The sequence below is a fragment of the Mytilinidion resinicola genome (genome assembly GCF_010093595.1).
Source record: "Mytilinidion resinicola strain CBS 304.34 unplaced genomic scaffold BDZ99scaffold_8, whole genome shotgun sequence".
Classification (NCBI taxonomy): Eukaryota; Fungi; Ascomycota; class Dothideomycetes; order Mytilinidiales; family Mytilinidiaceae; genus Mytilinidion; species Mytilinidion resinicola.
The window spans coordinates 1,487,539-1,507,652 of NW_022985444.1; the positions used below are offsets into that span (position 1 = coordinate 1,487,539).

Below are 20,114 nucleotides of genomic sequence, written 5' to 3' on the forward strand. Positions count from 1 at the left end.
TTGTCGACGCATGGTGGTTGGAAGTTGACGCGTCGCGTTTTCGTGATGAAGTGGACGGCTCGCTTGGGTGGACGGCTCGCTTGTGGAATACGTTATTAAAGTTTTAAGTTAAATATAAGGTTCCTATCTATATAAAGGAGTGTGCTTAAATATAAAAGGTAACTCCTAAGAAACCTATAGGCTTGTTGGCTCGTCCACAATCCTGTAAGCTATGCTCGTCCGCTCGTCCTCGATCCTACGAGCCAGCTCGTCGTGCTCGCCACGAGCTGCTCGATCCATCACGTGACCTCTCATCCCGTGATGTCCTTATTCTTAGATTGTTCCCATCCACCAGCAGTCCGTGGGGGAATCCAGGATCCCCATACGTCCGACCCTCGATCCTCGAGGTCCTGTGACTTGTTCCTGTGTTATCAGTCTTATCTGTTCGCTTGTCTCTGTGAGTGCCGCTGCGCTCGGGTGGTTCGTGTTACGGGTTGTAACACCCGAGTACCGCAAAAAATAATGCGTTTAAGCTTTATAATTGGGTAAAGCTGCCTACTATATACCTACTGCCTTGGTACTTTGTGCAACCTTAACCACGCTCTTCACAAAAAGCCCATAAAAAGGAGAGGTTCCACCTTTATTGAGAGGCGAAAAGTCACAAAAAAAGAAGTTCTCCGCTCGCGGAATCGAACCGCGGACCTTCAGGTATGATGTGATGTTCAATTACAGCCCGACGTGATAAACCAACTACACCAAGCGGAGGTACTTGATGAATGACGGCCCAAAATAAAACGTAAATATATCAAGGATACGTAGATGGCTACGGCACTATCGCTGCAACATGAGATATTCACGTGGAGAAGCAGTTCTGACACACCATTGTCCGTATCTCGTAACCTCCGGCCAAATTCGAGAGTAATCCCGCTCACGTGCGAGGAAATTTAACCTCCCCAATAAATCAGGCGATACGTAGCATTCAATTGGTCGGAGGGTCGCTTTTCCAAGCAGCAAGTACCAAAGTATCTACCCGAGTTTCCCTCGTGCGGGCAGCACCTTCTAAAGCTTGGCCTCATAAGGGTATTGAATCGAGAATAATTCTTGTCGAAGCAACTCAATTCTGCAGTCATACAAGGCTCTTCTCAGGACTGTTCGAGGCCCAGGTGGGCTATCAGAACTACGAGCCGCTTGCCGACGTCAACATCGTCATTTGCTGCATCAGCGACGCCCCCCGCCATACATAAGACCCCTACGCTTTCCGACGTGGGCCAGGCAATGCTACCATGACCGCCGTGGTGTCTTCCAGGACATGTTTTTGTTGCTAACATCCCATTAATTCAGCCGCCACCATGGCCTCCGCCTCGACCCACGGCAGCACCTCGTCCGTCGACGCCCTCGACTCCCGCATCCCGGGCGCTTTCCCTGCCTCCAGCGTGTCCTCCCACCAGAGCCTCTACCAGGCTGTGTTTGCCAGGCGTTCCGAATACACCCGCCTCCGTAGGATTCGCGTCAAGGTCGGGTCCTGGAATGTCGCTGCTCTCAAGGGCACCGAGAAGGACGTGGCCGGGTGGTTCGTCGAGGGCAAAGGCGTGGAAGAAGCCATGGCCGGCCTCGACATTCAAGGCCAGCAGGCTGCTGGAGCCGACCAGCGAGAGAGCGTTGGAGACCAAGAAGCGCGAAGCACGCACAAGGCCACAACCATACCTGAAAATGACGCCGGAAGCCTCCCCGGTGGCGAGGAAGTTGGTATATACGCCCTTGGCCTGCAAGAAGTTGTGGATGTGGGGTCTGCAACCGAAGCGTTCAAGCCGTATACAGATCCCGCGGTCGCACAAAAGTTCAAAAGTGCCATGCTGGACGCCTTGCCTCCTGGATACCAACTGGTAGCGGAGCAGCAGCTGATCGGCCTCTTGTTGCTCATCTTTGTATCCCCGAGCATTACCCCTGAAGTGAAGTTTGTCAGTACAACAAGTGTAGGAACGGGACTCATGGGTTACATGGGGAACAAAGGCGCCGTCACTACTCGATTGGTGGTAGGCGAAACTACGCGTCTGGTCTTTATCAATTCACATCTGGCCGCTGGGGCAGACAAAGCAGCCCTGGAACGAAGGAATTGGGATGTTAGTCAAATCATCAGTCGAACAAAATTCGAACCAATAGTCGATCACATGGGCCTCACCCAGTCCAACGGAGATGGAGTGGGCGACGAAGATTTTGCGTTTTGGTTTGGAGACCTTAACTACAGGCTGGAGGGAATACCCGGCGACGACGTTCGTCGCCTTTTGACAGTACACACCCAACATCTCGACGCCGTGAAATCAGAACCGCTTCAAACGTCTGCCACGGAACAGGTACTAGGAGTGACTCAAAACTCTACTAGCAGCAAGATGGACGAAGAAGTTCCAGCCAACCTACCTGCTCATATGGATCCTGCGTCTCTGCATACGACAATATCGTCGCTACTACCGCATGATGAGCTCCACCAGCAGCAGAGACTGAGAAAAGCATTTGAAGATGGTTGGCGCGAGGGTCCAATTGAATTCCTGCCGACCTACAAATACGATGTTGGTAGAGTAGGGCTATTTGATTCGAGTGAAAAGAATCGTTGTCCAAGCTGGTGCGATCGTATTCTCTATCGTTCTCGAACAGCCAGACTCGCTTATGAGATGAAAGTGCAAGAGGAGGAGGTTGCGAGGAAGAAGGATGAAGAAATGAAGGCCAGGGGCTTAGAAGAAGCTGGTGCAGATGAAGATCTTCTGTTTGATTACGACCCGGCCACAGACGGTGATGATTATGACGAGTTCGCCGATTCAGAACCAGAAGTCGTAGTTACGAAAGAGAGCTTTGAAGATGATATAACTCTCGAATACTACACAGCTCACCAACGAGTACTGTCGTCCGACCACAAACCTCTTAGCGCAGTTTTTGCCCTTAAGTACGACGCCGTCGTGCCGGAGCTGAGAGCCCGTGTTCATCAAGAAGTTGTCAGGGATCTCGACCGCGCTGAGAATGAAGGTAGGCCAACTGTTATGGTCGTGGTGGATCAGCACTCAGGGTATGAAACAACGGAACCATCCGATACAGATTCCTTGGACCATGAGGGCATCTATTTTGGAGACGTACGATACGCCACGTCGAAGCGTCGCAGCATCACAATCGCGAACACAGGAAGAGTGCCAGCTGTTGTCTCCTTTGTTGATCGCCCAGCCGAGCCAGGACGACCTACGGGACCAATGCCACCCTGGTTATTGGTTCGATTTGACAGAGATCCGGACAAGAACCCTACGGCTCCAAGTGAGCACGACCAGTATACGATTGAGCCCGCGGAGGTCTGCAACGTTGAACTAAAACTCAAAGTCGAGCTCATAGAACTCGTTCGCGAGCTTAATGAAGGCGTAGCAACGCTCGACGACGTTCTTGTGTTACGAGTCGAAAACGGGCGTGACCATTTTCTTCCTGTTCGAGGCCGCTGGCTCTCGTCCTCCTTTGGACGCTCAATCGACAAGCTTATCCGAATCCCCGAGGGAGGCATCCGAAAACTGCAACGCCAGAAACCGTCCGCGACTGATCAAGCGGTAAAGTGGTCGGCGCCGCGGGAGTTATTTCGACTGACGGAAAGCATAGAAGACCTAGTCGAAAGAACTCTCGCTGAGTGGGACATGACCAGCTCCGAGGGCGACAAACCTCCATGGCAAAACAACGCTGGCTGGCCATTTGCCGAAGAGTCTTGGGGGGCAACCACAAGTGCCTCTAGAGTATCTCTGCGAGCAAACGTTTACGAGGCCCTCGACTGCGACCAACCCTTCGACACGGCGTTTACAGCGGATGTTCTGCCGATGGAGAGGCTTGAAGTACTCGCGCAAACCCTTCTCGTGTTTCTATGGGGCCTGCAGGATGGTATCATTACAGAGGAGTTGTGGGTACAATTGGAGAGCAGCATCGCTGCTCGTGAGAAGGCAAAGCAACAACTCGCCTTGGATGACGAGCGAATGTGGTGTCTTGAGATCTTGTCGTCAGCCCCGACTCATAACGTCTCATTCGTCCTCTTAACTTCCATGCTGTCGCGTGTCGCTAGTGAGATCGTCAACTCAACTTCGTCCTCAGCCAGACCAATGTCGGCACCCCGATCGAGCGTAGAGCTCCCTGCATCCCCAAGAGTCACTGTGAGAAGAAAGACCCTGAGCCAGATTCCAGAGGTGGCAAGACGGCAATTGATCAACAGAAACTACGCTGTGATCTTTTCAGGTGTTATGATTAGGGCCCCTCAGTTTGGCAAGGGCAAGGAGAAAGAGAAGAGGACGCGAGAAGAGCGTATGACTAATTTCATTGAGATGTTCTTAAGGGAAAGCGAAGAGGGGCGATAGAATAGCGTGAGGCTTTTAGCTTAGACGTCTAGGTTACTTATAGAGATACCCATTAACGATTACACATTCGGAGCTCTATAAGAATGAGGTTTTCCCGCGTGGATAGCACGTGTTCGTCTATAGCGGGGTGAAGGAAAGGGGCGAGCGGGGCAGGTCTCGAAAGATCTGCTCAGCCCTATGAAGCATGGAATACCCCACCAACACCATAAATTTTCGCTAGGCACAACACACTCACACATTCACGCCAGCATGCAATCAGGCAAGATCCGAATGCTCTTGGTCGGCAACGGTGGCCGCGAGCACGCCATTGCCTGGAAATTGGCCCAATCCGCGCTTGTCGAGCACATCTACGTTGTCCCGGGGAACGGAGGCACCGCAGGACTCAGCAAAGTCACGAACGTAGATGGAATCGGCCAGGAAGACTTCGCCGCCCTGACCAAGTTCGCCGCGGAGAACAGCATTGGCTTGTTGGTGCCGGGGCCTGAGGCACCGCTCGTGGCGGGCATCGCGGATTACTTCAAGCAACACGCGCCTGGGGTGAAGTGCTTTGGACCGTCGCTGGGTGCGGCGCGCATGGAGGGGTCGAAGACGTTTTCGAAGGACTTCATGCAGCGGCATAACATTCCTACGGCTGCTTATCGGAATTTCAGTGATTATGAGGAGGCGAGGAAGTACTTGGATGAGGTATCTCACGACGTGGTGATCAAAGCGAGCGGGTTGGCAGCGGGCAAAGGCGTTATTATCCCCGCGACGAAAGAGGAGGCACAGAAGGCACTCACAGAGATCATGCAGGACAAGGAGTTCGGTGCTGCGGGGGACGAGGTTGTGATTGAGGAGTTCTTGGAGGGAGACGAGCTGAGCATTTTGAGCTTCAGTGATGGCAGCACTATCAGGAGTCTCCCGCCAGCACAAGATCATAAGAGGATATTCGATGGGGATCAAGGCCCTAACACTGGTGGGATGGGCACGTATGCTCCGACGAGGATTGCGCCGCAGAGTGTCATTGACGAAGTTCACGAAACGATCCTACAGCCAACTATCGATGGAATGAAGAAAGAAGGTGAGTCCTTCGCCAGATATTTGCTCCATGGCTTGGCTGATTACTGTTGAAGGTATTCCTTTCGTCGGCGTGCTATTTACGGGCTTGATGATGACAAAGTCCGGAGCGAAAACTCTCGAGTACAACGTTCGGTTCGGCGATCCTGAGACGCAGAGTCTTTTATCCTTGATGAAGACCGACCTGGCCAGCATTATGCTTGCGTGCGCAGATGGTAACCTAAGCACTAAGGAACTTGAAGTGTGGCCCAGGTCTGCTGTTACGGTCGTTGTAGCAGCAGGAGGGTATCCGGGATCGTATGTCAAAGGGACTCTGATGAAGTTGGATCCTGCGCCTGAAGGTAAGTATCCCAGTCCGTTTCAACTCAGAAGAATACTAATCCTAACCCTAGATGTCGTTCTATTTCACGCGGGAACTACACTCGTCGATGGCTCACTGAAGACATCTGGCGGCCGAGTTATTGCATCAACTGCTATTGCAGAGACGTTAGAAGAAGCGATCAGCAAGGCTTACTCCGGAGTCAAGTTGATTCATTTCGAAGGAATGCAATACCGGAAAGATATTGCCGGACGTGCTTTGAAGAAGACCACATCATAGGAGAGCTGTTGCTACCATGGTAACTGCGTCATAAACGGCGTTGAGGTTTAAAAAACTCTCCTGAGGTTCAAATATTCTTACTTCGTCGTACTTAATCTAAAAAGGGGTCAAAAGGGTAGGCTTCACATTTAATGAGTGAGAACTGCTTTCAAAGTGTGTATTCATCATAGTTTTGTACTCTTCTTCAACGCATGCTCCCTATCCCATTCGTCCTACGGGAATCAATGTCAGTTTGATCTGGGAAATAGACGGCAATGGAACGTATGCACTTACATCCCATGGTATTCGTGCATTGCGATGCTCGGGCTTGACCGGTGAGTTGACTTTGTGGTGTTCCACAGTAGCATATATTACTTTACCATCGAGAGAGGTCATCTTTCCTTGAATCATGGCCATTTGTCTTCCTACTTGGAGCACTTTGCTCTCAAGTCTAACGGTCGTCCCAATCTGCTAGTGTTGGTACGAGTTGCAAAGACGCATATGGTTGTAGGGGCTCACTGGAACCGCTTTAAGGTAACTTAAATTCAAAGTGCGTGTGACGCCCCCCATGAACCTGTCAGAGTTAGTGCGAAATGTACAGACTATGCTTGATCGTGATCTCACTCCCAATAGCCCGGTCGTGCCAGTGGGCAGAGTGCAGATGTCGTGGCCATGTCGAATATCACTCCTGCTGCTCCGCCGTGCATGACATCTAACCAAGCTTCAGCGCTAAGCCCTGTGACGTAGCGTCAAGCCTACCATTAAGATTAGAATAGGGCTCCGTGATCTCCAGCTCGAAGGCGACAAAGCCGGCCCCGTTAGCGTCCACGAGCTTCATATTGCGCATGACTTCGTAATCGTGGAGGGCAGAGGCGTGATGTTGTGAGAAGGCTTGCTCTGCCATAGAGAAATCGGTATTCTGCAGGAGTCGTCCCAATTAGGGGGGGGCCAATACAGAGGCAGCCAATTGCATGATTACGAACAGCATGGTGGGCTGGCCGAGCATCTGCGATGACACGGTAGCTGCTTGCTTTTAGTCTGGTGTGCAGTGAAAAGGAGTGACCGGAGGGGGTGCCATCCGAGAAGCCACCATACCGATCGAAGAGGGCCTGGACGGCCGCCATTGCTTTTCGACGGTCCTCTCGCGCTTCGGCCGCCATGACGGGAGCTTGGGAGCTGGCTCTCGCAACACTGCCCTGGATACGGCGGAGATGGTAGGGGTAACAACAGGAGCTGACAGCAGAAGGGCTGTATGTGTATAGCGGAATCTGTGAGTGGCAGTGGAAACAATCGACCGATTTGCCTCGGCCCTGCACGCGCGGGCAGCTCTGTGATCCAGGGTTCGAAGTTTCGCGTGTGGCGCCGGCCGGCGATCTCTACGGGGCAAATCGTCTCGCAACAGGGCACCGCGTTTCGGATCGGATGCGTGGCATATTCACCACCCTCAGCCCGCCTCAACCCTAGTGTGCAATGGCCTGTCATGGCTGCGCTGATTCTCCTATAAGACCTTCCTTTGGAACCCAGATGCTTGTGTTTATGCTCGCCTAGACGACACTACTCTGCCTGTACAACTACGACGCGTTCCCATAGAGCTATTCACCACCACATACTGATACCCAACCACCGCAATGTCTCACGCGACTCCAGTCGCCGGCGACCTGCGCAAGAAAGTGCTACGTGTCCTATTCATATCTCTCCTTCTCGATCTAGTAGGCTCCCGTGCAATCAATTGAGTCGAGTAGCCCGCGCTGACCTGCCAGATATCTTTCACCTTCATCCTGCCCCTCTACCCGAAGCTCCTCGAATTCTACCGCGACCACGAAGCCGCCAAAGCGAGCTCCAACACCGTCCTCGGCCAGGTCCTTCACGGTCTGAACGCATATAAGAACTCCTTTGCGCGTCCCATCAATGACCGCTACGACATTGTCCTCCTAGGCGGCGCCCTCGGCTCCCTGTTCTCCTTCCTCCAGGCAATTGCTTCCCCCATAATTGGAAGACTATCAGACAAGTATGGCCGCCGGACGGCCCTACTCTGGTCCATGGCGGGCAACATTCTGTCAGTCGCGCTCTGGGTGGCCGCGACCGACTTCCGGACCTTCCTAGCCAGCCGCGTCGTTGGAGGCCTGAGCGAGGGCAACGTTCAACTCGCCCTGGCAATCGCGACAGACATCAGCGACGACACGCAGCGCGGTGCTACAATGGCGCTCGTAGGAGTCTGCTTCAGCATTGCCTTCACCTTCGGCCCGGCACTAGGGGCAGCCCTTTCAACAATCACAACTGTGGCCGCGAACCCTTTCGCAACCGCTGCGGGCTTCTCGCTGTTCCTGATCGTCACCGAGACCATCTACCTCTACTTCTACCTTCCGGAGACCCTTCCAGTGGCGCCGGCAAAATGCTCGGAAAAGTCGGGGTCCGAGGTGAAATCAGCAGCGCCCCGTGCGAGGACTAATTCGCATACCCTGCTCAACTTTACCCACTTTACCTTCATCCTCTTCTTCTCAGGGATGGAATTTTCGCTGCCGTTTATGACGTACGATCTGTTCTCATACCGAAGTGCGCAGTCCGGGAAGCTTTTAGGATTTATTGGTCTTGTTGCTTCGCTGCTTCAGGGCAGTGTGACGAGACGATTGCACCCACTTAAAGTCGTCCAGTTGGGTGTAGTGAGCTGTGCGGCAGGGTTCTTCATTCTGGGAAGAGTCACAACAGAGAAGGGTCTATATGCTGCTGCGGCATTGCTCGCGGTCACTTCGGCGACTGTCGTAACGGGATTGAACAGCTTAAGTAGCTTTGAGGCTGCTGCTGGGGAAAGGGGGAACAAATTGGGGAATCATCGCAGTTTTGGTATGATACTCCCTCCATGAATAGAAGACCCGATGCTAATATTGTCTCGCAGGCCAAATTGGTCGATCTTTAGGACCTTTGATCTTCTGTACACTGTATTGGTGGGCAGGAAGAGAAGTTGCTTACGCCGTTGGCGGCGCTGGTATGGTGGCTGTATGTGGACTCGTTTTTGGAGGATTAAAGACGCCTCCGGGAACAGAAATGAAGCGGATGCCTCAAACGACAGACATTGGGAAAAAGATCAACGGGGTGAAGATGAATGGGAAAAAATCAAAGTAGCAACCAAGTAGATATAGTACGCCGGAATTGAATAATGCGTTTCGCTCTGTATCTGTCTTGACCCGATCCAACTGTTCTGGATGCTCACCACAACATGTACATGTTCAACCAATTCCTTGGAAATGTTTTGTATATTCTGAATACGTACAAAGGCTTCCCAGCCAAACCCAAACCCGAACGCCGCCCATGATCCAATATTATACAGAATATTACAAAATATCCCTCCATTCCCTCCTATCACGACCTCCGCTTCCCAAACTTCTTCGACTCTATCACACCTCATTAGCACCACCCAACCTAATCCAAAGAACAGCCAAAAACTCACCTCCAGCCGTCCTCTTCTTCTTCGGCGGGCTCTTGCCCTTCAATTTCGCCCTACAACACCCGAATTAGCCTCCATCCATATTCCAAAAACAGCTCAATTATGCTCCATCTCTTTCCAATATACAGCCCCCGATCTAAACCACGAGAGTACACATACACCTTCAACTTCTCAATCCAATCATCCTCCTTCTCATCCACAACATCGTACTCCGGATACAGCTTCCGCAGATCCTGCGTCGTCCCAATGCGCGGCGGGTAATAGGATGCCACGGCTGGTCCGCGGAGGCGTTGCGAGAGGATTTTGGTGCCTAAGCGTAGGCGGTCGGGGTTGAAAGTTGTGTTGAAGATGCGGCATTGGACCTTGGGAAGAGGTTAGAGAGGGGAGAGGGATTGGGGATAAGGGGGCGGGAGCGTACGCGTAGTAGGTCGATGATCCGGGAGCGCGGGACGGCCATGATGGTGGTGGGAGGTGGATCCGGAGGGACGAGATCGTGAACTTTCTCGAGGTTGAAGTTCGGCTTGGCGGGCTAGGGATTTTAGGGAAATATGGAGGTTTGGCTTCGCTGGCCGGGCAAAATTACACCCCAGGTCAAAACTGTTTGGAACTTGAAGGGTTATCGGATGATTATCTCCTTGTCAAGATACACTCTCTTATCACGCTACAATCACTAGCTCAAGATACTCTAGGTCAACATAGGTCGTTATTAAGAAGAGTATTCTATGAGGAGAAAAGTCTACACAGAACCAACAAACCCCAATCTTGAACTCGAACACACAAATGCCTACCACCGTCGTAGATAATTCACGCGTTTTCTTCTACTCTCTTTGAGCTAACCGGGAGACAAGATCTGGTGCCTAGATGTACTTCATCCGCTTAGCCACCACCAGACAGACCGTGACAAACGCAGCAATAACACCCAGGATGCCGAAGAACCAACCAAAACCATCACTGTCATGCCCAGGTACGGGAACGTTCATGCCGAAAAGACCACAGATCAAATTGAGTGGCACTAAGATTGTCGCAATGAGCGTAACCTTCCCGAGCGTTGCGTTGGCGTCGTTCCCTTGAATCAGATTATCCACGCTGATTTGAGCGAGATAGTTGCTGTGGCTTCGCGATAGCATCTTCTCGAAGTGGCCCAGGTTAGACATCATCGTTACAACGTGATCTTGAATATCCGAGAGATAGAGTCCCACATCGCCACGGGGAGCCACATTAAAATTTTCGTTGCACCTCTTTGCGAATCCCTTTATGACATCGGCCTTTCCGCCCAGGAGGCGGAGGAGCGACATCACTTTCTTGCGGCACTCGCCAATGGCACGCAGAATCTCGCGAGAGTCCTCCATTCGAGCGGTGAACACTTGGTCTTCAATGGCGTCTGTCTCATGTTCCACATCTCGAATGACGGGAGCAAAGGAATCAACAATATCGTCACTAGGGGTTAATTAGTATGATTGGAATGATGTGGGTGGAGACCAGGAGCTTCCTTACATTAGTGCATAGCAGATCCAATCAGAACTGAGGGAAACGTAGTCCCGGAGTCTTCCAATACGCTTCCGAACGTTCGCAGAGTGAGGGCTCTCACAGAATGTGAAAGTCAGCAATCCTTCCTTGAAGACAACGCCGTAGAAGTTGACAGGCTCCAGGTATTCCTCGCTTGTTTTCTCCATCTGATAGAAGGACCGGAAGCAGACGAAGTAGTAGTAATGGAACAATTCTACTTTTTCGCGAGTCTCTTGAGTCGTGATGTCCTCGCGTGTGAGAGGATGCACCCCGAAGGCTTTGCAGATAGCGAATACTTCTTCTTCGGTGGGATTGACCATATCCAGCCACCATACACCGCCGTCAGGGGAGAGTTCAAAAAGGTCGCGAAATCGCTCTCCGGGCATCAGAAGCCCACCCAGTTCAGCTGCGTGAATGGTATCGTCCAATTCCGAAGAGAAAAAAGACCAGCGAGTCCTGGATGCCTCGGCAACTGCGGCATTGTGCACACCAAACTCAGCATCAAGGTCCGCACACTTCTCGTCGAGTGCTACATCTGAAGCATTTCCATTGGGGGTGGGGCACTCGGTCGTGATCTTTGGGATTTGGCTGTGGCTTGATTTTGGGCGAAGATCCTGGAAAATCTTTAACTTGCTCATGTCTTTTCCTTGGCTTCCTTGATGTCGCAGAAGCGGTGCGATGGGTGTCTTTTCGTGAGACTCTGCAACGAATTCTTCAAGCTCCTCGAAATCAATGTCCGTTGTCTTACCAGCATCCTCGGTGACCGGGAAACAGACGTCTTCCTCAACGGAGCTGTGACGAGACGCAATGTCTGTGTGCAGGTCATTTGGGCGATCGTCGCTGATAGTGGGTCGCCGCACGTGAGTTCCTCCAGAAACAGTTCGGTGAAGGGTCAAGTCTAGCTCTGATGGAGCACGGCTATTAACAGTTCCTGCGCGGTCCCGGCGGCGGTTGTCTGCAAAGGCATCGACGGAATTGGGCGGAGAGATAGATCGCGAGGAAGTAGAAGAAGTCCTTGACTTGTGCACTCTCTCTGCTGGCTCATCTTGAGGGCGCCGGAAAGTGTTTCTTCGCGCGGTCGGGCTGGCGACGGAGCCTCGTCGAGCGTATCTATCTTCTCCAACATAGATTCCCTGGCCGCTTCTATCGTCGTCCACGATTGCATTTTCGAAGTCCCGAGCCTCGAAGTCTCGGGACGTAACCCCATGTGTTTCCAGAGCATCATTGACTTGGAGTAGGTCCGGACGTTCAATTGGTGGAATACTAGCGACTGTTCCCCTTCGAGTACCTGGTATCGATTGCATAGCTACTTCGAGCCTCGGCAAGGACGCAGGCTGGCGGCGGTGATCGTCGAGATCAGACACTGGCGTGCTGAATCTCGTCTGAGACCTCTCGGACCTTGGTGTCTCGGCCATTGCGATGTTTTCGTCCTGTCGAATCGTGGTACACAAGGAGTACAGAGACTTCTGTGGTTGTCGAACAGGGCCCTATGGGTTCAACTGGCGAGCCGCTTGTGAGCGCTCACCTTGTGAGGGAGCTCAACTTGAATGAAGGCTTCGCGTAGGGACCTCCCTACACTCAGCCGGGGGGACTCGGCCTGTCGGTTCGGATGTGGTTACGCCAGAGCGCCGGGTTGTAGTTGCCGTTGTGTGATCAATGCTGCGAATATGAGGTGTGGCGAGTAAAACCAGTTAGGGAGGCTTCTTGTAGTCGCCTCCGTATACCCAAGCCTTTGGGCCGAGGAGGTGACGAACGAAGGAGAACTTGTGAAGAATGATGCCCGCCAACTTGATGGTGTTGCTATTCAGGACGCCTTGGCGCCGAGGGTGGTGGGGGGAGGAGTGAGCGAGAAGTGGGGAAACGAGGCTCGAGAGCAGTCCGGTCGCAGGTGAAGGCCCGGCGCGGAGAGCGGTGGGAGAATGCGGACAAACGGTCGATTGGGGCCGTCGTAGTCGCGTAGGCTGGGCCGGTTTGCTCCGCTCGTGCGGATTGGCGTGCTTAGGACACGGGTGTTGGTGGTAAAAAACGGGACGATAAAAGAACAAAGGTCCAGAGGACGGTTGTGATGGTAGAAGAAGGGTGAAAGGGGACGGGGCGACGGTGAAAGAAAAAGCCTGGTCGCTTGGTCTCTGTGCACGGAAGCGATGCGCCCAGCCAAACAGGCGCCTCGGACGCCGGCGAAGACAGCCCAACTGACTCAGGCGACCTGGCCGTCCGGTGACTGGGCGAGCGATTTTGACACAGCACTGCCCAGGGTGCCAGGCTTGCCAGGGAAAAATGTGACCGCGGCCGGGACGCAATGGGAGAAGCTGAGCCAGGGGACAGCCAATCCGTGGGCAGAGTTCGGGCAGCAGGCAGCGTTGTGGCGTTCAAGGGCTGGACGTCGGCACATCTGCACATCTGCACAGCGGTGTGGCGGTGTGGCGGTGTGGCGGTGTGGCGGTGTGGCGGCGATGTCATGGAGCTCCACACGTGTGTCACCCCTGCCAACTGCTGCACTCCCCGCCCGGGCCGCTACCGCACTGAGCCCAAAGCCAGATCGCCTCCCATTCACTGCTCCTCAAACCGCCTGGCCGGAACCCTCTACCACCACCAGCATGGCCGACCAGCTTGACCAGCTCCTCGAGGCCCTTCGCGACGCCGTCGAGCTCCCGATTGCAAGCCGCCCTCCTAGATTGCGCTCGTCATCATGCTAACGGTGGGCAGGACTTCGAGGGCCAACATCTGGCTGAGCTCGTCACAACGGTGCTGCTAGGAGTTTCCGGAGTAAGCTACACGACGATAGCCTCTGTCAATGTCACGCGCCATGCTAATTTTCGCCCCAGATAATCGCCTTCTTGGTCGGCTACGTTCAGCAAGACATCTACCAGACCCTGTGGATTGGACTGGGGGGAACCGCCCTCACCTTTATCGCTGTCGTCCCGTCGTGGTCCTTTTACACCAAGAACCCCGTTGCATGGCTGCCTCCCCACAATGCTACATCGGGTTTGAGAATCGATGTGGACGGGAATCAGGTGGGCTGAGATGGATATGTCGGGGAGACCCGCGTCTACAGTGAATTCATGATCACGTTGCAATACCTCAATCCAACACTGTTTAGAAAGCCTTCTTGAATACCACACACGCTACACCTCTCGAGTCTGCTCAATTACGTGGGCCGAAAACTCGACCGCATCTGACCTTGTTTCGCAGCAGAACATCGTCAAGGGTCCCAAATAGTGGTGAACACGCGGATAGATGAATGATGCGGGCGATGGCTTTCATTGTGCACCTCTATAATCTGCCAATCTTTCATGAGCCATGCCCTCGGTGCCCCCGCTGCCCGTATGCTGGAATGCCCAATGAACACCATACGCCTGCCAGCTCCCTAGAAACTGTCCCAACTGTACCATTTTCGAGAGCGAGTGTTTTCCCGGAACGACCCTATGGTGTCTCAAGTTGTGGATAGCTCGAAGCTCGCTGAATTTTGCCGCCGCTAATAAAGAGACGAATCGCGCCTGTGCCTCCGAGGTGCATATCTATCGGCCATATTTCTGGAACTCCCAGTCTCGGTTGTCGAGTGGGCAGACCTGTCGCGTCTTGAGCCAACGAGATATGCAGTGGAAATGGAAGGCATGCTAGGAACTAGATTAGCAGATGAAGCGAAATAGAATGTGCTTGGCCGTACGTTGCAGATTCCCCACGCTACAGTGCACTCCTCGCTGGTTGCTGAAGCTTGGTTGGCTTGGCACTCGATGCCTATGCAAGATTAGCATGTACTTGGTTGCGTAGTTGAGGCGCTTCTACATAGGTCCATGATATGGTTTCGGCAAATGGCACAGTTGTCCACGACGATATCCCATGCCCACAGAGCTACCGCGTTCCACTAGTAACGCCGCGTTAGTATCGGCTACAAGATCTTGTACCATGTAGCTTCTCTCCCAGGCGGCGACATACCTTCTTGACTTCGAACCTCTTCTTGCCATCCGACGCATCTCCGCTTGCCCCAGCCCTGGAGGCCTTGATCTTTCCAGCCGGCGGCGCCGGACTATCAGTCATATCCACGTCGGCCATGCTTGTGTGCTGAAAATGGTGATTTGATGGGTGAGGAGATGGGATTCTAGTTGTGGAGCAGCCTGGTGGGAAGTGGCTAGTGGTGTTGAAGTCGCAGGCGTACGGTCGTTTAAGAAGGTCGGGAGGCAGTCGGGCAGGAAGCTCGTGGAGAGGTCTAGGCACACGGGAAACTGGTGGAGCGGGCGGGCTGAACTGTTGTTGAAGCCTAGAAGTGAAAGTGCTCAGGCCCAATGTCCCCCACCAGTTGGTCTGATGCGCGCCAAGGCTTCGCCCGCTTACACTGACAGCCACTATAGTTATCCCAGATTCACCATCTAGTTATCCATGGTACTGTGTGTAGTCAGACCTTTAGTTTCTTCCGTTGGACAAGTATCCTCAGCTTTAACATTCAACACCTCTTCATGCTCAGTTTCGTATGTCATATTCCTGTCCAGCATATCCCAAGAGCGTCGCGTTGATATCATGATACCCGTAACTAGCCGCATAATTGTGGACGCCAGCTTCAGAGTCAGAGAACAAAGCATACCTAGGAGGTAGGCACACGTGTAATATTGCATCTTCAGCTCCTCCGATCACCTCACCGTGTAACTTCAACTACTTAAACTCCCATTGCGTGCAATCAAGGAGGCACAGCCCCAGCCACAATCTCTCACGCACTCGGCCTAGCTGCATCCAAAGCCGGGCGCATACATCGTCCGCCACGTCCAAGCCTCCTGCCTCGATCCTCGACGACACCTCAACACCGCCTCACCCGACTCCGTCACCACCACCACCAGTTGCAAGTCCATCTCCAGAGCCAGGTCTCTATTATTTCACATATCTTTCAAGTAATCACGTCCCCTCGTGTGGACATGCACTCCCCGGTTTTCTCTTCTTCATCCACCCTATCCACCTTCCTTGATTCCGATCAGCTACAGTCATCGAGACCGAACACATACACAACCACTATCCGATCAACCAAGAGGGCCCGAAGTCGAACAGCCGGATAGTCCGCCGCTTCCTTCCCGTCAAATACCGCTTGCACTGAACGCGCCGTCTCTTCACATTGAGGCTATCTCCTGATGGCAAGCCCTGCACAAACACCGCCGCCAAAGTCCTCCCGGGCGAGGCACCAGCACTCCAAGAGCGCTACGCCTGTTGGGCTAGGCATCGGGGGAAAATCCGGTGCTCGGCGACAGCGTAACAACCGTAACCACAACAACGACAGCAACAACTTCGTTCAATACCCGCAATCTCAAAATGGGTACGGATTCGGCCATCCCCCACCATACAACCAGCAGCAGGAGTATTACTCGTTTGCACAGCCGGGCGAGGATGTTGAGAGCAGCGGCGCCGTCTCCGAGGGCCCGAGGCTGCCAAAACAACGCCAAAGCCGGCCTGCGCAACAGCAGTTCGCGCCCAACGGGGGTATGGAACATGAGGCCCTGCCAAACTCTCCTCCTAGTGCGAAATCTCCCTTGGTGCAAGGTGCTGTTATGACTCCGGCCAAGGCTCAAGCGGCGTATGCCGGGCCTACTTTCCATGCTTCTCCAGCGCCTTCAGCTCTTCCGGTTCCAAAATTCTTCTCGAAATCAGTTCCTGCTTCAGGATCACAGCCAAGTTTGCAAACTCGTTTAGAAAGCGAAGCAGTAGATCCTTCGCCGAAGCCTTCACCGCCGTCTCCACCAGCCGCCGTTATTGCCGCCCCACCGAGACATGAGGACTCTCCGCTGGAGACCCTTTTCAAACTGGATAGGGAAGAAAAAGCAAACAAGGGAAGTGGACTGCTCACTCCTGAGACCAAAAAAAGGCCGGCAGCGCCGGCCACCCAGCCTCTTCCAAGCACTGCATCGAGGAACAACGATCCGTCGCAGCATTCGCGAAACAGCTCTTCTGGATCTGGTAAGGGTGTCTTCATGATGGAACTGGGCGGTAGCGCCAATGTGCCTGCTCGTAAATCCCCAGCAATTGCTTCGCCCGCAAGTCGCTCTGTGACTGCTCCTTCCAGAATACCGCAGATTGGAAACCGGGCAAACTCAGAAAAGGACACTCAAGTTCTCAAGGATATTCTCTTCTCTCTTACACAATCGAAGCCTCAGCCTTCTACTCCGTACGTAGGGCCCGATCATGTTCCTTCAGAACCATCTTCGCGATTTCACACTCCTTCTCCCTTTAATCAGCCAAGATCTGGCGCCCGAAGTGCTTCCGGACCTACCACCCCAGCACCGCAGACCAATGACGTGGCAAACCCCTCACTTTACTACGGGAACGCCAATCTTTCTCCTTTTTTCAAAGCAGTAAAAACAGACTCCGCAAAGCGGTCGCCTAGTCTTCGCCAAGAAGTCACCGCAGCCTCGCCCACGGTGAAGCAAAACGGATTTTCTTTCAATGGCCTGCCAGAGTCTCCTCTTAATCACGCTCGCCGTTATCCCAAGGAGAATGCGGATCCGCGATCTGTGTCACGACAGTACTTAGAGTCAGTAATGAATTCTCCAGGTTCCTCTGCGAGCCCACGTCCTACTCGCTCCCTTGGACAAGGTCAAGAGTCCTATGCTTTGAACGGATCTGTCGATCGCCCGGCGAACCAGATCATGCAGCCTAATTTTCAACATCAATCTTCTATGTCACGAACAGCCGGCAGAGGTCCTCAGGCAAACGGGCTATCTCCAGCCAGCAAGAATTATAGACCATCTAATACCCCTGAAATGCGATCCATGGAGGACGATTTACGTCGGTTATTGAAACTTAACAACGTTGATGGCGATTCAGCGGGCGTTCGATGATGATCCTTTTTCATTCCTATCTCTGCGTTGTTGCTGCGGCCGCTTTTGTGGATCAGCTTGTCTATAGCCACTACTATGAGTCTACTCTTTCTTTACGGTGTATGAGGGCGTTTTGAGGGTTTTGCCATGTCCCATCACGAGCATTTGGCATGCAAGGCGTTGGCAGGTTTACTATCCAGGAATGTGGTTGGGTGACTGTCTGGCTTCTCAGTAATGGGGCTTGCATGGATCTATTTGCTGGGTCTATATGTGAAGACGGCTTCTCATAGAGCCCTGGCGCCAGGATGCTAGTGCCTTAGGTCAACTATTGCTTTACCTGTTTGGTTTGTTGGTCAGGCAGCAGGGCCAGGAGTCTCATGGAGGATCTACGAAGGATGGATTATACCCGCTCTTTGGAGATCGGCTTCTTGTGGAGTCCGATATGGAGGGAGGATGGATGGACTCGACACAGATGCGGGTCACGATAAAATATTAAAAATAAGGATACGAGACCTCTGTGCCGATGGCAATTGAGGCATTTCTTGTCCAACAGCTGTTCATGACGTTGCTCTAGTGATCTGCAAAGAGTGTATGCGTATCCTTTGGTTCAAATTCGTGACCATATTCATTAAGGAGGTACCGCGGCTCAGGCAGGCCGTCCCCCTCCTGCAGTACCTCCGCCCACACTCCGCTCTCCACATCATACGCCCACACATCCGCCAGCATCTTCCCCGCCCCCTGATACCCCAAACTACTCGGATCCCGCTCTCCAAACAAACTCAGCAACACCACGCGCCCCACTACCTCCACCGCCGCCAACCCAGCCACGCTACGCGCTTCGGGCCCTACGTCTGTGAACGGCAGCGTATCCCAGGAATCTGGCGCAGGCGTGTACACGTCCACGCACCCGCCCAACTCGCGCGTCCCGTCAAACCCACCGAGTCGGTACAGCTTCCCCGCAGCGTACACGATAGAGGTGCCACCGCGCGGCGGGTCGGGAGCGGAGGCGAGCTGTGTCCAGCGGCGCGCGGGGATGCCGAAGCTCCAGAGATCGCTGAGGCGGCCGCTGGCCGGGCAGCCGGCGTGGAGGTAGAGGGTGGAGGTGCTGTTGGAGGTGAGGGTGTGGTAGTTGCGGGCTGGGGGGTAGGGGGCGGAGGGGTCGGAGGAGCGAAGGGGGGTCCAGGTTAGGGTGTCGAGGTTGAGGGACCAGATGAGGCCGTGCTCTGAGATGGGAGACATGGCGGTGCCGCCGCGGCCGGAGAAGAGGTAGGCGGTGTTGTTGATGGTGGCGCTGGCGGAGCCGACGCGGGGGCAGGGGCTGGTGGGTGAGGCGGGTTGGGTGGTGGTTGAGGAGTCTTTAAGGCCTGGGAGACGTGTTATTTTGGGATTCTGTTGGTGTTGGATGATAGGGATTTGGAGTTACCTCATCTGCTCAAGGGGACAGCGTAGACGTTGCTGCCGACGGGCTCTCGAGGAACGATCTCGCCTCCGAAGATGTGCACTTTGTCGTTTGCAATGGCGATGACTTGTGACGAGCGCTTGATGGTGTCTGAGGCGATGATGCGCTGCCATTTGATGCTCAGGGACTTTGCCATAATGCAGTTGTACGGGGACTTTCTGAATAGGAAGGAATAGAGAGAAACACGGAGTTTGATGTGAGTGCCAAAGAACAGTTCTTGATTTACACGTTTACCTCTACAATGTTGTTGTCCTTATTAGGTTGGAGGTATCTACTACACGGCCATCAAGGTGCTCACGCTGAGTTCTCTACGTTATTCTAACCCTGGAGCGGGGAAGGCAAAGTTGCCGAACATCATCTCGGATAGACGGGTCGAGTGGAAATGGTTGGTGCTTGGCTCCGAGAGTCTTGCAGAACATTCTAGGACTATTAATTGCGAAAGGAACGTTGGAAACATAATGATAGAATGCCCAGGTGGGCCTCCAGGGCTCCAGACCTAGCTGACTCGTTTTCAGCTAGGCCCACGACACGTACAACTTTCTTCACACAGGAGGCCATTGTGACGGAGTACGTGTTCCTAGCCAGCTAGCCTACGGAGTGTGGTACGGCTAGCGTCGGCTACCTTAATATAGAACACGGTTCCTATATTTAGCCCTCACAGTTCTACGGTACGGCTACGTAAGCCTCCACACACAGGAGTATATATGCGGCGTACGTAGCCTAGATAGATGCTCATCCAATACATCACTTACCTCGTTCAATGCATTGTTTCACCTCCATCCTCACATTGCGCTGAGGAGAACCGCATCACAGGCTCTCATTGAAGCCTCGCTCTCTGAGGCCTCACTCGGCCTCTTTCAGGTGCATTGCGCGTAAGTGGAAACTACCGCGCTACAGGTCGAACAGGCAGGACGACAGTATTGATGCAGGCGACGTA

The 20,114-nt window shown here is 53.4% G+C and overlaps 9 protein-coding genes and 1 non-coding gene across 10 annotated transcripts; 5 read left to right on the top strand and 5 right to left on the bottom strand.

Moving 5' to 3' along the window:
• Positions 1-653: 653 nt before the first annotated feature.
• BDZ99DRAFT_t46 lies at positions 654-744 on the bottom strand. Its single transcript has one exon. It is a non-coding gene; the product is annotated as a tRNA-Tyr (tRNA).
• A 517-nt stretch (positions 745-1,261) lies between these two features.
• Positions 1,262-4,343, top strand: BDZ99DRAFT_508432 (DNase I-like protein; the record flags this gene model as incomplete). Its single annotated transcript, XM_033724326.1, has 2 exons — positions 1,262-2,330; positions 2,367-4,343. The coding sequence occupies exons 1-2, from the start codon at positions 1,329-1,331 to the stop codon at positions 4,341-4,343; spliced, it is 2,979 nt and encodes a 992-aa protein (XP_033578059.1). The 5' UTR covers positions 1,262-1,328.
• Positions 4,344-4,549: 206 nt separating this feature from the next.
• BDZ99DRAFT_415499 (phosphoribosylamine-glycine ligase) lies at positions 4,550-6,368 on the top strand. Its single transcript, XM_033716755.1, has 3 exons — positions 4,550-5,403; positions 5,456-5,740; positions 5,792-6,368. Exons 1-3 carry the CDS (start codon positions 4,593-4,595, stop codon positions 5,995-5,997), a joined length of 1,302 nt encoding a protein of 433 aa, XP_033578060.1. The 5' UTR covers positions 4,550-4,592; the 3' UTR covers positions 5,998-6,368.
• Positions 5,793-7,293, bottom strand: BDZ99DRAFT_462376 (uncharacterized protein). The gene is made up of 6 exons (XM_033719833.1): positions 7,072-7,293; positions 6,736-6,999; positions 6,601-6,688; positions 6,496-6,550; positions 6,271-6,444; positions 5,793-6,209 (listed from the first exon to the last, which is right to left on the bottom strand). Exons 2-6 carry the CDS (start codon positions 6,878-6,880, stop codon positions 6,162-6,164), a joined length of 510 nt encoding a protein of 169 aa, XP_033578061.1. The 5' UTR covers positions 6,881-6,999; positions 7,072-7,293; the 3' UTR covers positions 5,793-6,161.
• A 130-nt stretch (positions 7,294-7,423) lies between these two features.
• On the top strand, positions 7,424-9,096 carry BDZ99DRAFT_497989 (MFS general substrate transporter; the record flags this gene model as incomplete). Its single annotated transcript, XM_033723554.1, has 3 exons — positions 7,424-7,685; positions 7,737-8,817; positions 8,870-9,096. Exons 1-3 carry the CDS (start codon positions 7,605-7,607, stop codon positions 9,094-9,096), a joined length of 1,389 nt encoding a protein of 462 aa, XP_033578062.1. The 5' UTR covers positions 7,424-7,604.
• A 237-nt stretch (positions 9,097-9,333) lies between these two features.
• On the bottom strand, positions 9,334-12,339 carry BDZ99DRAFT_475941 (cora-domain-containing protein; the record flags this gene model as incomplete). The annotated part of the gene is made up of 5 exons (XM_033722027.1): positions 9,334-9,365; positions 9,422-9,471; positions 9,578-9,780; positions 10,315-10,855; positions 10,913-12,339. The coding sequence occupies 5 exons, from the start codon at positions 12,337-12,339 to the stop codon at positions 9,334-9,336; spliced, it is 2,253 nt and encodes a 750-aa protein (XP_033578063.1).
• Positions 12,340-13,591: 1,252 nt separating this feature from the next.
• Positions 13,592-13,947, top strand: BDZ99DRAFT_386437 (SPC12-domain-containing protein; the record flags this gene model as incomplete). Its single annotated transcript, XM_033715474.1, has 2 exons — positions 13,592-13,690; positions 13,750-13,947. Coding segments are annotated over 2 exons (297 nt in total), but the record flags the coding sequence as incomplete, so codon positions are not given.
• Positions 13,948-14,442: 495 nt separating this feature from the next.
• BDZ99DRAFT_386508 (putative RING-box protein 1a) lies at positions 14,443-14,977 on the bottom strand (the record flags this gene model as incomplete). The annotated part of the gene is made up of 4 exons (XM_033715478.1): positions 14,443-14,541; positions 14,592-14,662; positions 14,711-14,789; positions 14,861-14,977. 4 exons carry the CDS (start codon positions 14,975-14,977, stop codon positions 14,443-14,445), a joined length of 366 nt encoding a protein of 121 aa, XP_033578065.1.
• A 799-nt stretch (positions 14,978-15,776) lies between these two features.
• On the top strand, positions 15,777-18,014 carry BDZ99DRAFT_295650 (uncharacterized protein). The gene has a single exon (XM_033714133.1). It carries the CDS (start codon positions 16,039-16,041, stop codon positions 17,737-17,739), a length of 1,701 nt encoding a protein of 566 aa, XP_033578066.1. The 5' UTR covers positions 15,777-16,038; the 3' UTR covers positions 17,740-18,014.
• A 104-nt stretch (positions 18,015-18,118) lies between these two features.
• On the bottom strand, positions 18,119-19,313 carry BDZ99DRAFT_487787 (galactose oxidase; the record flags this gene model as incomplete). Its single annotated transcript, XM_033722863.1, has 3 exons — positions 18,119-18,296; positions 18,359-19,107; positions 19,161-19,313. 3 exons carry the CDS (start codon positions 19,311-19,313, stop codon positions 18,119-18,121), a joined length of 1,080 nt encoding a protein of 359 aa, XP_033578067.1.
• Positions 19,314-20,114: the final 801 nt, after the last annotated feature.